The following is a 15,831-nucleotide window of genomic DNA, read 5'->3' on the forward strand; positions in this document are numbered from 1 at the left end:
AACCATGTATCTCCATATTTCAACTTTTTATGGCTTTATTTTCTTTTTGTAAATTAATGCCCTACTTTGTCGTACTACAGTGTCACACAAAAGCAAAAAAGAATAGCCGCCATTTTTTTTTTTTACATTGTTTAAGTGAAAGTCATTATAAGTCTGTCTGTGGGTTTTATGAATATTGAACCAATGAAATGTATTAAAAAGAGCTTGTGACTAAACAATAACTACATTGGATCCATTGGAACATAGATTTTTGTCTCCCTTCCATTTCCTCAAAAGTAACGGTTTTAGACATATAAGGTTTCCACTCAACAGCGACGATAACCACTGTGTGCCCAGTTCATGTACCTTCAACAGGTCCATTAGGACCACATCATGTACCTTCAACAGGTCCATTAGGACCACATCATGTACCTTCAACAGGTCCATTAGGACCACATCATGTACCTTCAACAGGTCCATTAGGACCACATCATGTACCTTCAACAGGTCCATTAGGACCACATCATGTACCTTCAACAGGTCCATTAGGACCACATCATGTACCTTCAACAGGTCCATTAGGACCTCATCATGTACCTTCAACAGGTCCATTAGGACCTCATCATGTACCTTCAACAGGTCCATTAGGACCTCATCATGTACCTTCAACAGGTCCAGTTTGCTCTTCAGAATCAACATAGGAGCTTCTATCTTCCTGTACAGCTGACGAGACCACAAGATCCTACCTGACACCTGACACACACACAGACAGACAGACAGACAGACAGACCGACAGACTTGGGATTCTGGGACAACCACACATTATTATTGCAATTACACAACTATACAAACATTTATGACAGACAGACAGACAGGCTTACGGGGGGTGCGTTGCGGGGGATGGGGGGGTTGTATCTGTGTCTCAGGTAGGTCTTCCTGACGGCGTCCATCTCTCTGCCGTAGTGCAGGAGAACAGACAGGTACCTGTCTCTCAGCTCCAGCTGTCTCCCCAGTCCGTCTTCAAACACCGCCAAAACCTCCAGCATGCTCACCGTCTGACCAGCGCACACACGCACACACACACACACACACACACACACACACACACACACACACACACACACACACACACACACACACACACACACACACACACACACACACACACACACACACACACACACACACACACACACACACACACACACACACACACACAGAGAGAGAGAGAGAGAGAGAGAGAGAGAGAGAGAGAGAGAGAGAGAGAGAGAGAGAGAGAGAGCACTTATTGCTTTACTTGAGCACTTTACCTTTACTTTATTTTATTTGTACTTTTGAATACTTGAGTAATTTACTTGAGTACTGTATATACTTATATACTTTGACCACCACTGGTAGTAGTAGTAGCATCAGTAATTGATAGCCATTTTAACTATAGTGTCCCTATTTTGAAATTGTCAAAACATTGTTGATTGTCAAACTCATAAATCATCAGAGCTTATAGATCTGCAGATTTTTGCACCAGCGATGAATAAGAAACAGGGCTTAAGTGGTTACAGTTGTACTCATCAGCATAGTACAGTATTAGTTGTAGTAGTAATTAAACTAACAGAGAAACAGTGATGTTGGAGGTTGGAGTCCAGCAGGCTCTGAACCGACTGCAGAACGGTCTGGATCTGAACCTGGAAGTCTGCATAGTCACTGTCAAACTACACACACACACACACACACACACACACACACACACACACACACACACACACACACACACACACACACACACACACACACACACACACACACACACACACACACACACACACACACACACACACACACACACACACACACACGATCAGCATAACATCCAACAGTAGATACAGCCTATGTCAGTATAGTTCCGCACGGGTCCTTGAGGGGGTTCCAGTGGGTCCCCTCCCCAGCTATAGCATAAAAATGAGATGAACCACTTTAACCCTACTGTACCTATAGCCTGGCATGGTCAGACTATATCATGCAGAGCTATTTTATTTTTGATTTAGCTCTGGCAGATTCGTCTGGCTTCCAGATTATACTGTATATCGGCTATTTGAAAATAGCTGATCTTCAAGCTCTCAACGTGCCGTAAAGCAACGCATTGTGAGCTTAGATAGGCTTTGTTTTTGTTTTTTTTAACACCATTTTAACAAAACCAATCTTGTACAAATATTTTGAGATACAGTACATTAATTTGGGGGTCCTTGATATGAAAAGGGTTGAGAACACCTGATGTATGTACTATGAGCACTGACCTCCAGCTTGCGGTGGTCCAGGATGTCGTAGGTCCTGGCCTTTGTGGTGGAGACGATGTTCTGGTATCGAACGTAGATCTTCTCCGCACCCTCCACCTCACATTCAGATCACAAGCATTTCAACCAATCAAATTCTAATCCAGTTCAATGCAACGTGTTTCCATTTAATTGTAACGTCATCTCAGATATTCTAATGGAGCTATAAGAGCTAAATTAAAGGCAAAGGCAACAGGAACTTCACAGGTAAATGTCAAAAGCCAATGGTTCAAGGAATGCAGAATCAGGATGCCAAAGGGGAAGATTTGTTGACTTCAATTATAATTGAACAAGATTAACACGGGAAACTCATGAAACTGAAACTAAACTGCAAAAACAAACAAATAGAAAGTTATGAATATCATTAAAACTATAGTAACTCAGGCATCCTAACTGCACACACGACATGTGTGAGCTCTCAGCTGGGAGTTCAGAGCACTGAGGGCTGACCTTCATGTGCTGCAGAGATGCCAGGTTCTCCAGAACTGAAGCCATGTTGGAGATCTTCTCCAGTCTTCTGCAGAAGGAGTCAAACTTCCCAAAGATGTAGTTCTCACTGTCATACACACGCACACACACACATTTTAGTGTCAAAGACCGACGTGGCCAAAGAGGTGAAGAGAGGGTTGATTGATTGATGTACTTTATTTAGTAAGACATGAGAACAACAGTACATGGAAGTACAAATTCACAATACAAGGTCTACTAAACTGGAAGACTCATAAAAGCACTGAGCTTGTTTCAAATGAGTTCCCCATGCACACAAATCATGATGAAGCACCACGGCCAGCGCCAGGCCCTTGGTTGGTCACCTCATTAAGCAAGGGATAATGCATTATCCCTTGCTTAATGCGCCTCGGTGGTTAATCGCCCTGTCGGGCTTTAAATTTCAATAATGACTACCTCCCCATGCATTATCCCGCTTATTACACGGCTACTTAATAAATACATAAATACATTTACCCAAAAGTAACAACAAAACGAAGTATTTCCTTGCTTACGGCAATGAAAGTATTCCATAAGTATTAGGCTGGGCGGACAAGTTCGCCTCGCAAAAACAAATGACAAAATGGAAAAAAACTCGCCCCAAAACACACTCGCCCCCATTCTATCTACTGCCGATTTGCCTGTAATACCGCCGGATTTGCCCCGGGGCGACTGTGTTTTGGGGCGAGCGTTTTGGTATTCCCCGTTGTTGCGCCACGATAAACAAGGAAGTAGAGGATCACATAGAATGACTTTTCGGTTATTGCATCGTCTATTTCTCACTTCAAATGTTTTCAAAAACATTCTTGAGAGCAACGTTTAGTTGTAAATTACATTTGTTGTTTGTTTACATGGCTGTCATGTTAGATAAAGCATAAAACCAAGCAGCGCAGGTTGGCACAAGCAGGTGCTCTGAGTCTCTGATTACACAGTTTCCCTGTCGGTCTTGCCGGTCATTATCATCGGTCATTATCCAGAAATAATGACCGATGACTGACCAATCAGAATCGAGCATTCAACCAAGCCGTGTAATAAAGGGATGTAATAGACAATTTATTTGTTTACATATATTTTGTTTGTTTACATGCAATCGGCACCTACCGATTGTATGTGAACAAATCCCAACAGATCCCCAGACCTGTTGTTTTGAGGAGCACAAGTTTTGTTTCACATGCTGTGTGTGTGTGTGTGTGTGTGTGTGTGTGTGTGTGTGTGTGTGTGTGTGTGTGTGTGTGTGTGTGTGTGTGTGTGTGTGTGTGTGTGTGTGTGTGTGTGTGTGTGTGTGTCAAGGTGTGTACCTGAAGTCAAACTGTGGCTCGTTTGGATTCTGTCTGAGTTTCTGTTTGATGTTCTGGAAACTTTGTTGATACTCCACGTTCAGCTGAACACACTCTGAGATACGCTGGATCAACACCGGCCTTACAAAACAAATGACACACACACACACACACACACACACACACACACACACACACACACACACACACACACACACACACACACACACACACACACACACACACACACACACACACACAGGTCATCATCCATTAAAGGTGATATTGACCTATTATAACATGTCCAGAATAGGGACGCTAGAGGTGCTCAGAGTTACTGCAGGGGGGACACCAAATCTTATGTGATAGGAAAACGTTTTTATTTTATTTTATTATTTTTTGAATTTTTGAATTTGAATCTATTCTGAGGGGAACATCAGCCAAAAGTATAGCTCACAACACGCTGTGCTACGACATGTTGTGTGTAGTGAAAAACGTTATAGAAAAGATGATGTGTAAAAAAGGAAAATGTATTTTTAGCTGGAGAGACCCCTGCTACTGAGCAAACACATGCGTGCTTGTGTGCTTGTGTTTATGTGTGTGTGTGTGTGTGTGTGTGTGTGTGTGTGTGTGTGTGTGTGTGTGTGTGTGTGTGTGTGTGTGTGTGTGTGTGTGTGTCTGTGTGTCTACCTGCTATGGTCCCACACCTTGGCCACGCCCTCTCTCAGGTAGCTCTTGCAGATAGTGATCATCTGATTGGTCACCTTCAGGAAGAGTGAGGTCATCCTCTCTGAGCTGTTGTAGTACTGAGACACACTGTGGATGAGACTGATGCTGTTCAGCACACCCCACACATACTGCAACACCGACCACTGAGAGAGAGACACAGACAGAGAGAGACACAGAGAGAGAGAGAGAGAGAGAGAGAGAGAGAGAGAGAGAGAGAGAGAGAGAGAGAGAGAGAGAGAGAGAGAGAGAGAGAGAGAGAGAGAGAGATTGAGAGAGATTGAGAGAGAGATTGAGAGAGAGAGAGAGAGAGAGAGAGAGAGAGAGAGAGAGAGAGAGAGAGATAACAAATAATGAAGAGAGAAACAAACAATGAAACAAAAGTTAGTGTGATTGAAGGTAAAGGAACCCGCCCCCTACAGTACTGTACATGTCTTTGTTCCTATGGGTTAGGTGATAACTACAAAATTACGTCAATATGGGCGGTCACCTAGATATCTTTACTGACCAACGTTTGTGTGGTTGCTAAAGACAGTGCGATCACATACAACGATTCAATTTGTGCCGTGCTGCGAGCTTGTACATCTGCTATTTTTGAACTTTTTTCCTATTTCTTTGTTGAAAGCATTGGATTTTTTTTTAATCATTTTGATTTTTTTAACACAAATCCTCTCTTCTGGTGGTCCCTGGCACAAAACATTTTCAGATGGGGGTCCTTGACATGAAAAAGTCTGAGAAGCACTGTCACAGAGAACAAGACATAATTATAATAAGAAGTGAGCCTCATTAGAAACCTGGCCCACATTAAATACACAACCTTGTTCATGAAACAGAACCTTATTAAGAACAGACAACTTACTGGAGTACAGTTCTCCATCTTCCCAAAGAACTTGTCCAGGGTGTAGAGATATCTCACGTTATCTTTAGCCTCGTTGGCCACCTCTGTAATGTTCCCATCCTGCCAATCAATCAATCAATCAATCAATCAATCAATCAATCAATCAATTTACTTGACTACATAATGACAGACAGACAGACAGACAGACCAACCGACCAGGTGTCTCCAGGTGTGCAGAACTCTGGACTTGGCCACCTGTAGAACTCCCAGAACCTTCTTCACATCAGGACACTTTATCTCCTCCAGCAGACTGATGCATTTGCACACACACACAGCACACACACACATACACACACACACGTTAAGTGACAATAGGCCGGGCGGGAAAGGTGAAGTTTGTCACTGCACCATAGGGACTCCTACAGGCTTGTTGCAGCACTACAGTGTGTGTATACCTGTTGAACATGGTCATGCGGTGCTTCCAGTGGTCCAGCTCAGCTGAAGGTCCCACGTCGTCGGGTTCCTTCCTCATCTGCTGACTCTCCGTCAGCACCTGTCTGATCTGATTGGCCCACGCCAAGACCACGCCCTCCAGAGACTCCACCAGCGCACTGTTATTGGCTGAGAGGACAGATAACAGATTGTCAATCGACAGGTAGGTAGGTTGTAGTAGGGCAGTTTTCCCAACTGTAAGCCAAAACAGTTTTTAAACATAAAACAACCATTTACACACACACACACACACACACACACACACACACACACACACACACACACACACACACACACACACACACACACACACACACACACACACACACACACACACACACACACACACACACACACACACACACAAGTCAGTATACCTGCAGATCTGTAGTGGGAGGGGCTGCGCAGGCGTGCGACGGTTGCGATAAGCTCCTCCTCCCCCGGGGGCAGCCGTAGGCGGAGCTTGGACTCCACGCTGGCTCTGACCGAAGACAGGCTGCTGATGAAGTTGTCCATGGAGGACAACAACACCTGGACATCTGGACTGCACACACCTTCCTTCAACACACCCCAATTCTACAAGCAGAGAGAGAGAGAGAGAGAGCGACAGCGAGAGAGAATTAATTAATGAATGAATGTTTTTATTGCAGACTCATGGTCAGTAGTGGAAAAAGTACTCAAATTCTTTACTTAAGTAAAAGTACCAATACTGCAATATAAAAATACTCTGTTACAAGTAAAAGTCCAGAATAAAAAAATGACTTGAGTAAAAGTACAACAAAATTGGCATCAAAATGTACTTAAAGTACCAAAAGTAAAAGCACTAAAATGTTTGAAAATAGCAGATCTACAAACTCACAACTTGAGATGTTGATTGGCTATTTTCAAATAGCCTAGGTATAAAATAGGGCTGAAGTGGTTAATGTATGTTTCATAATATCATAATTTATATCTGAAAAGTAACTACTGTAGTAACTCAAGTTTTCAAATAATTGTAGTGGAGTAAAAGTACAATATTTGCCTCTGAGATGTAGTGGAGTAGAAGTAAAAGTACTGAGAACTGGAAATACTCCAGTGAAGTAAAAGTACCTCAAAATTGTACTTAAGACCAGTACTTGAGTAAATGTATTCTTAGTTACTTTACACCACTGTTCATGGTCCATAGAAAAACATACACTTACATACAACAAGGAACACAAATAAAAAACTGTCCAAACAAACATGTTAGACAGGCCATTTGGGACGGTTATAAATATAGGCTTTTTTTTTCAGCCAATGTATCTAGTCGTCGCCTTGCTAAACTAATGACCTACAGTAAGTCATTTTTTTAAGTTTTTCAGGAAAAATAAAAAACTGATCCAAAACAAAACTATATGATATTTCTTAATCATTTCACCCAAAATGTTTATAACAAATTATGACTATTTAAATAGAAATAACACTGTCTGTCACTTATGTAACATAAGAGATTTAAATAGGTTTAAATAGGATTAAATCTGACTTACGCAAAAAAAAAAGCAAAAATAAATACAAAATGGCCTAAAACAGTAAATAATTTGGCTTAAGTCACAAAACCATGTGACTTAGGCAAAAAAAGGCCTATTTTGGCCTAGGGAGTTAAGCCATTATACTAAAAGGGGAGTGAACAGCATGATCCTTTTCAATTAGGAGATGGGCCATTTTACCAGAGGTGGCCAGTGTCATGAGGAGCTGACTTAGGCAAAAATATAATTTTCCTCAAAAAATGACTTAGGCCATTAGTTTAGCAAGGTGACGTAGTGCAACTGTGCAACTCTTCACAGGGTTTACTTATACTGACAATGATGCTATCCACTGACTCATCCAGGCGACACATGGATCTATGCATCAAGTTCTGAAGAACCGCTTGAAAAGTATTGACTCTTGCAGCCACAAACATTTCACTCACACTATCTCTAGGCCTTTTGAGTAAAATTCTCATGACGTCGTTCTAGGCTACTTGACGTTTCTGAAGAACACGTGCTCTTTTGTAACTTGACCACAAGTGGGCAGTGTAAGGGAGAGAATGGGGGAGAGAGAGAATGAATAAAAAAGACTGAAACAAACAAGCAAACGTTAGTGAAACTGTGAAGGTCACAAGTAAAAAAAAAACTCAACCTGGTTTAGAAGAGAACCTCATTAAGAAGCAGAACCTCATTAACCCATTCAATCCGGGACGTTCTCTGAAAACCGTGTGTTGCTATAATATCAGTGGTTCTCAAACTTTCTCATGTCAAGGACCACCCAAAATGATATGTATTTGGTCCCCCATCTCAAAATATGTTGTTCCAGGGACCCCCCAGAAGCAAAGATTTGAGTTACAAATGTTCACTTTAAAAATATATATATTCAAAGATTTGCACACATTTTTAACACTATTAAAGTTACATAAAAAAAAATAGCAGATCTACAAGCTCATAGCGCGGCACCGAGTGCCGCGCTATGAGCTAGATCTGCTATTTTTGAATAGCCAGAGAATATTAAAATGACACAGATGCGTTCCCGGTCTTAAAAGATTAATAACAGAACCTGATTTAAAAACATAACCTTGTCCAGAGGAAGTAGAAAGGGAGAGATACGCTACCTGCTGAGCTCTGAGAGCAGGTAACATGACCTCAGACAGCAGAGTCTCCACGCTGTGCAGCACGCTGCTGTCACAGCAGTCCAGCATCCCAAAGGTCACCTCCTGTACGCACAGGGAAGGTCAACACATAGCTTAGACCAGAGGTTTTAAAACCCTTTTCATGTCAAGGTCCGTTATTTATTCGGCAGCCACGGAACCACCGTTTGCTGAGATTTTATATATTTTGTGGATACGATTTTGTCCACAATTCCATGCTGTATTGATGTTGGTACCATAGGAGAGATAACAGGCAAACGTTGATCAAAATAACAATTCTTTAATTAAGTAACACGGTGTTTAACAATAATTGAACTCTTGAGAGATAGTCTCAATAGTTAAATATCTACGGTCCATTTTGGTTACCAACTCTCCATCATTTAGCTGGGGACCACCTGGAACCCCCTCAAGGACCACTAGTGGTCCCCGGAACACTGGTTGAGAGCCACTGGCTTAGACTAATATACGCAAGTCTGACTGACAAGCAGCCTGTATGTTTATCTCTCTTTCTGTCTGACTGACTAGTTGTCTGTCTGACTGACTAGTTGTCTGTCTGTCTGTCTGTCTGTCTGACTGACTAACTAGTTGTCTGGCCGTCTGTGCATGCATTAGGCCACATCCACGGACCCCCGTAATTCTGAGAGTGTACAAATGGAACCAAATGGACTGGTAAGGTTCCAATCAGAGATTGTAGAAAATGTATCCAAATGGACCCAATTTGGCTCCATTTCTACAATGTCTGAGTTACAGACCTTGTTTGTGTCCATTTGGTTCCTATAACTACCTATCATGTAGCTGGGGAACACGTGGAACCCCCCCCCCCCCCCAACCCCACTCTAGAACCACTGCTTTACATTACTGATGTGCATTTTACAAAACAGAGCTTACTGTAGTTTGTTACTTTACATTATGAAAAATAACTTGCAAAGATAAAGTTACATCATCGTTGTGTTTCAATGCCTTTTTAAACTGCAGAATACAGACCCTATAATATTTGAGTAAATTAATCCAAACTCTGAGTTTCTATTTTCAATTTTTTTTATTGGCCAAACATCGGTCAATGGAAACACGACCATGTTGAAACCGGTTTACTGACCTGATGTATGTTAGCTGCAGTTATGGCCTTGTCAGTTATCCTCAGAAAGAACAGACACTTTCCCAGCAACGGCTGAGAAACATGGAGAGAGACATAGCCAGAAAGTATGAATTTAGTTGAATTATTTCAGCTTAGCTTGGGCCAGCCTAGCTTATCAGTTTTTGTAAAATAAAAAAAAACTTGCAGTGCTGACCTCTTTTACGCACGCACACACTCACTCTCTCCCTCCCTCTTGCACACACTCACTCTCTCTCTCCTCACACACACACACACACACACACACACACACACACACACACACACACACACACACACACACACACACACACACACACACACACACACACACACACACACACACACACACACACACACACACACACACACACACACACACACACACACACACACACACACACACACGGTCTCCCATACCAACAGAACACAGCAGTGAACAAACAACAAAAAATGTGATTAGACTCCAGGTTGACAGTGAGACAATAGTGAATGGTAACCAGATTCACAGTAATAACACAACATTCCACAGGTGTGTTAGACCCCCTGGATCCCCCTCAAGGACCCCTACTTTGAGAACCACTGTTATGAGAGGTCATTCTCACCTCTGAAGATCCAGTAGTCAGGAAAAGTCTCTTGTGTGGAGAGGTGGAGCCAACATCCATAACAGAGGGATGAGTGGAGGTCATTGCCTACACACATAAACGTACATGTTAATGTTCGATTGCATTAACATATAGAATTATATACTAAGGTGATGGTTTCAGAAAAAACAAAGTCGATTGTGAAAGTTCACAATGTACTGTAAGCTTTCAAATTATGTGTCATACACTGAAATCTAAACATATTTGAAGATATGCTTATATGCTTCAGACTTATATGCTTCATGTTGTCTAACATTAAAATAATAATAAAACAGGTGAGGTAGGGGGTGTGAAGAATAGATTGTTAACTCCACCCCTCACAACCCCTAACCTATTTATTAGTGGTGATCTGTAGCTGAAACCTGAGAACAATAGTTACACATTAGCCAACAGGTTGTTAATATGTCAGAGCTCTGTTTACAAACTATTTTAAACAATTTAATGATTATAAAACAGGTATCTGTTATAATGAGAATGTTCTTAAAAACTTTGATGATAATATGGAGAGAAAAAACCCCACAAAAAAACAAAAAACACAAAACATCCAAAACCTATTTTGTTAATTTGCAGGACTTCACAAATGCCTACAGGAGTCCCTTTTCTCTGGACCCGGACATATTTACCTGAGAGGTCCCCTGGTAGAAGAACATGAGCTTCCTAGATCCGTTGGCAACAAAGAAGTCATCAATGAGACTGAACTGGGAAAACACAATCACAATCATTTTAAAGCCTTGTAAACTTGACCTTTGGCTCTGTACTTGGTCTGATCTTTTTTCCTGTACACCAAACCTCTTTGCCAAAAATAGCCGATCTACAAGCACAAAACGCGTCGTAGACGTGTTGTGAGCTTGTAGATCTGCTATTTCTTTATTTTGTGTTTTTATTAATGTTGCCCCCAGAATAGGGATGCAAAGGTTCAAGTGTATTATGTAAAAAATAAAACAATAAAGTTCCTATCACACAAAGATTTTGCAGCCCCCCTGCAGTATCTCTGAGGACCCCCTAGGGGTCCCGGAGTGACCCGGACCCCCTGTTGAAGACCCCTGGTTTAGACTGAGGTTCTTGGTTTACCTGTGATCCTATAGTTTACTGAGGCACTACACTGTCTCTCTGCATTTGATGTATGTTTTTACCTTGCTTATTGTGAGTCGCTGCGGATTAGAGCGTCTTCTAAATGCATACATTGTACATTTTATTGATACAACATTACATTACAGTAGATCAAAATCCAAACAGTGTGCTATATACCTTGTCGTCAGAGACCAGGGCGTCCTGGACCTCCGTCTCCCCCAGGGTCAAAGCGCCCAACAGTTTGCTCAGCAGATACTTGTGTCTGGCGTCCAGGGAGGCCCGTCGGTCCTCCTTCATCGCTCTGCTCTGTCTCGCCATCGTCATCCTCGCCTCGTTAGACAGCGGCACGCTCCTCTGACCCGACACCTGCACACAGTGGTGGACACATACTTTACTTGAGTATTTCCATTTGTTTACTTCTACTACTCCAGCATACATCTCACATGATTTACTTTTTTACACTACAATTATTTGACAGCTTTAGATACTACAGTTACTTGAGGATATGTGGCTTGTGCAGTGCCAACATTGGCACAGTGGAGGGTGATCACTGACTGGCACACTGGCATAAGTGTGAAAGAGACAGTGGTGGAAAAAGTTCTCAAATTCTTTACTTAAATTAAAAGTACCAATACTGCAATATAAAAATACTCTGTTACAAGTAAAAGTCCAGAATTCTAAATTTACTTGAGTAAAAGTACAAAAGTATTGGCATCAAAATGTACTTAAAGTATCAAAAGTAAAAGTGCTAAATATTTGAAAATAGCAGATCTACAAGCTCACAATGCGTCGCATCGCGACGCGTTGTGAGCTTGTAGATCGGCTATTTTCAAATACCCTATGTATAAAATAAGGCTAAAGTGGTTAATGTATGTTTTATAATGTAATAATTTATAAAAAAAAGTAACTAAAGTGACTAATGACTAAAGTTTTCAAATAAATGTAGTGGAGTAAAAGTATAATATATAAGTACAAGTACCTCAAAATTGTACTTAAGTACAGTACTACTAAATGTACTTAGTTACTTTCCACCACTGGAAAGAGACGATTTTTCTTTTTAAATAAAATTATTTAAAACATTTAGTCAATTAAATGAACCCTTCTACGAGACTCTACTACGTCTTTTAAAGTGATCGGCAGGTGGATCGTTGTGAAGAATAACATTCTATGATTTTTCACAGGTTATTGAAAACACTCTGAATCTCTGGCAAGCCTTTTTGACTGTACTGCCCAACAAATTCGCCAATACAGTATTCAATCAATCAATCAAAAGGAAAAACGGCCTTAGTTTTGGCTAAGCTCGTTCTGGAGTCATTAGGTCACTATACTCACAGTGGTGCTGGCGCTGGGGGAGGGACCAGCAACCGGAGAAGCTACTTGATTGGTGGTTCTTGGGTTCTGGCCTCCTATTCGTCGATGGCCCCTGCCAGTTATCTCTGTTGATTGGAACACATCACAGAATTTCTTTTAGATTTATTACATCATATCCTCCTATAATTCTAGTAACCTCACGGTGGTGGTGGCGGCGGTGTCTTGGTTCGGGGGACTCTTGATCAAACTGCGCATGCGTCGTTGCCAGGTTTCACGAGAGAAACAAGCAGCAAGGTCTATGAAAACAAGGCCAAACCAAACGAACCCTACAAGCAACGAGGTCTATGAAAACAAGGCCAAACCAAACGAACCCTACAAGCAACGAGGTCTATGAAAAGAAGGCCAAACGAAGCGCCTCCACGCATATACCTTGCCTCTTGGAAAACAGCCGATCTACAAGCTCACAACGCGTCCCCACACCCACCTGCACTTTCACAACCAACGCCAAAACACAATACCACTAAAGCGCTTACAATAGGCCGACATGGCAACACCACGCTGCAGCATAGACCCCGCCCACTCTTAGAGTGCACTCTACACCAGACTTTTCAAAGCGAGCGTATGCGTTGAGCGAGCGCGTTTGTTTACATCCAATTGATTATCAATGATACCGGCTACACCAGGCACGCGGATACGCGAGTCCCCCATACGCAGACTTTTAAAATAGGACTGGATCTAAAAGTGTGCTTGGGCGACGCCCGTGTGTGTTCGCGACGGGCCGCATGGATTCACCGTGGTGTGTGTGTGTGTGTGTGTGTGTGGTTGTGCGCGCTCGCGCGCGTGTGTGTGTGTGTTGGCGACGGCCCACGGGGTGTTAATGTGTGTTCTGTGCCTCCACGACGGGATTGCGATTGCGTGTGTGTGTACACACTGACTACACAGTACAAACTCACTTTCGATCCCTGATAAACTGTCTGTTCTCAGCGCATAAGCCAAACGGCACACTTTGGGTGCTCATATCCCCCTACGGGTATGGTCTAGTAATAATATAATACAGCATTATATTAGTAGTACCTGTGAGGATGTTACTCAGAGGTGTGTGTTTAGTGGAGGTGTCGTTGAGTCCTCCCTCCTCCTTCACTCCCCCAGGAGTCTCCCCCGGTCTCTCCTGCCCAGCGTCGAGCCTCTGTTTTGGGACACGTGTGGTCCCATGCAGCTCCCCTGACTGGAGGTCTGTGCCAGGGGTGGGACTGGAGCCCTTCACCCCAGGATCAGAGCCCTCTGCTGGGGGGAAGCTGGACACATCCTCCACCTCTGCAGCCTCATCTGGAGGATGTGACTCCATAGCAGTAATCTTGAAAGAGAGAGGGGGGCAGAGAGAAATGATTTGTGGAAAGCGTTTTTGAACATATTTGAAACATTTCGCCTATGATGACAGAGTAGTGACGCCAGGTTGAAAGTAGTGAACAGGGGAAATTCCTTTGCTCAAATTGTATTTTTTATTCAGGAGTGCATGCACCGTTTTAACTCTACGCTTGGAAATAGCTGACCTACAAGCTCACAATGCATCGCAAAGCAAGCTTGTAGATCTACTATTTTCTGCAAAGATTTATCCAGAATATGGATGCTGGGGTTAACGTGGTTAACCTTGACCCCCCCCCCCTTTCCCCACCCCACCCCACTGTGCTCAAGTCTGACTGACCACTTGGGCAGCAATCAGCTGGGTGAAGCTGAAAACTGAATTTGCCCCGCAGTATCAAATAGGTATAATTATTATTATATTATTATTATTATCATTATTATTAATAGAGTGGAATTAAATAGAATAGACTTACCTAATCAAAGGAAGTCTTTCCTCTCTCTCTTCTGTGTCTTTCTTGTTCGACCTTCTCGCTCAGTGTGTAATGAATCTTAGTTACACACCAGCAACACTGAAGAGCAACCAGTCACTCACAAAATCTGTCTCACCTCTCTCTCTCTACCCCCCTCGGCCCTCTCTCTCTCTCCCTTTCTCTGCGACTCACCCCCTCTCTCTACCCCCTCCCTTCCTCCCTCTCTCTCTCTCTCTCTCTCTCTCTCTCTCTCTCTCTCTCTCTCTCTCTCTCTCTCTCTCTCTCTCTCTCTCTCTCTCTCTCTCTCTCTCTCTCTCTCTCTCTCTCTCTCTCTCTCTCTCTCTCTCTCTCTCTCTCTCTCTCTCTCTCTCTCTCTCTCTCTCTCTCTCTCTCTCTCTCTCTCTCTCTCTCTCTCTCTCTCTCTCTCTCTCTCTCTCGGAGTCTGACCCTCTCTCTCTCCACTGAGACTGTTGACAAGTTTAACCACAGTAACCATGGTTGGTGCTCAGAGATTGTCAATGCAGGGGGTCAGTGACTCAGCAACTCTATAATACATCACTGTTTGTGTGTAAGCTATATGGTTGAATTGAATGATCAGAAATGGGTATGATTTTATCTTTTAAGCTATTTAATATTCGTTATATTATTACAGATCAAAAATGTTCTCCATGTTTAACTTCCTCACATTTACAATATTTTATATTAAATTAGTAATGAATTATTATTCAATTAGAAATCCATGTATGTATGTACGTACATATCTCTCTCTCTACAGTATCTATTTATTATGTTGCATACATGGTTTATTATCATAATTTACACGTTTAAAATGCAGGCATTTAGAAGACACTCCTATCCAGAGAGACATACGGTATGGAGGTGAAAGATCAGACTGAACACCAACAGAGAACAAAGACAATGAAACAATAGACAATATCTAAACTAGCGTCTTATCGGTTGGTTGGTTTCTTTGTCATGTTTACCTGCAGGTATAATATTGGTGGTTCTGGTTCCCAACCTTTCCTGGATGAGCTTGAAAAATACTGAAAACGTGTGAGGCCCACCCATCTGACCACTTGCCATGGTAGCCAAATGGGTG

At 42.4% G+C, this 15,831-nt stretch overlaps 1 protein-coding gene across 1 annotated transcript in view; it reads right to left on the bottom strand.

Moving 5' to 3' along the window:
- Window positions 1–14,245, bottom strand: part of dnah5l (dynein, axonemal, heavy chain 5 like) — a gene marked incomplete at its 5' end in the record, with an annotated part of 97,442 nt that extends 83,197 nt beyond the window's left edge. The window contains 18 exons of the mRNA XM_084048191.1: window positions 346–732; window positions 861–1,034; window positions 1,590–1,688; window positions 2,271–2,366; window positions 2,757–2,862; window positions 4,091–4,210; window positions 4,760–4,941; window positions 5,655–5,753; window positions 5,850–5,943; window positions 6,089–6,254; window positions 6,503–6,701; window positions 8,728–8,829; window positions 9,860–9,931; window positions 10,480–10,566; window positions 11,142–11,216; window positions 11,767–11,955; window positions 12,922–13,025; window positions 13,975–14,245. Of these exons, the coding sequence (XP_083904317.1) occupies window positions 346–732; window positions 861–1,034; window positions 1,590–1,688; window positions 2,271–2,366; window positions 2,757–2,862; window positions 4,091–4,210; window positions 4,760–4,941; window positions 5,655–5,753; window positions 5,850–5,943; window positions 6,089–6,254; window positions 6,503–6,701; window positions 8,728–8,829; window positions 9,860–9,931; window positions 10,480–10,566; window positions 11,142–11,216; window positions 11,767–11,955; window positions 12,922–13,025; window positions 13,975–14,245 (2,622 nt within the window). The remainder of the gene's footprint in view (window positions 1–345; window positions 733–860; window positions 1,035–1,589; window positions 1,689–2,270; window positions 2,367–2,756; window positions 2,863–4,090; window positions 4,211–4,759; window positions 4,942–5,654; window positions 5,754–5,849; window positions 5,944–6,088; window positions 6,255–6,502; window positions 6,702–8,727; window positions 8,830–9,859; window positions 9,932–10,479; window positions 10,567–11,141; window positions 11,217–11,766; window positions 11,956–12,921; window positions 13,026–13,974) is intronic.
- Window positions 14,246–15,831: the final 1,586 nt, after the last annotated feature.

Source organism: Gymnoscopelus microlampas (assembly GCF_963454915.1).
Source record: "Gymnoscopelus microlampas genome assembly, chromosome: 22".
NCBI classification, from domain to species: domain Eukaryota; kingdom Metazoa; phylum Chordata; class Actinopteri; order Myctophiformes; family Myctophidae; genus Gymnoscopelus; species Gymnoscopelus microlampas.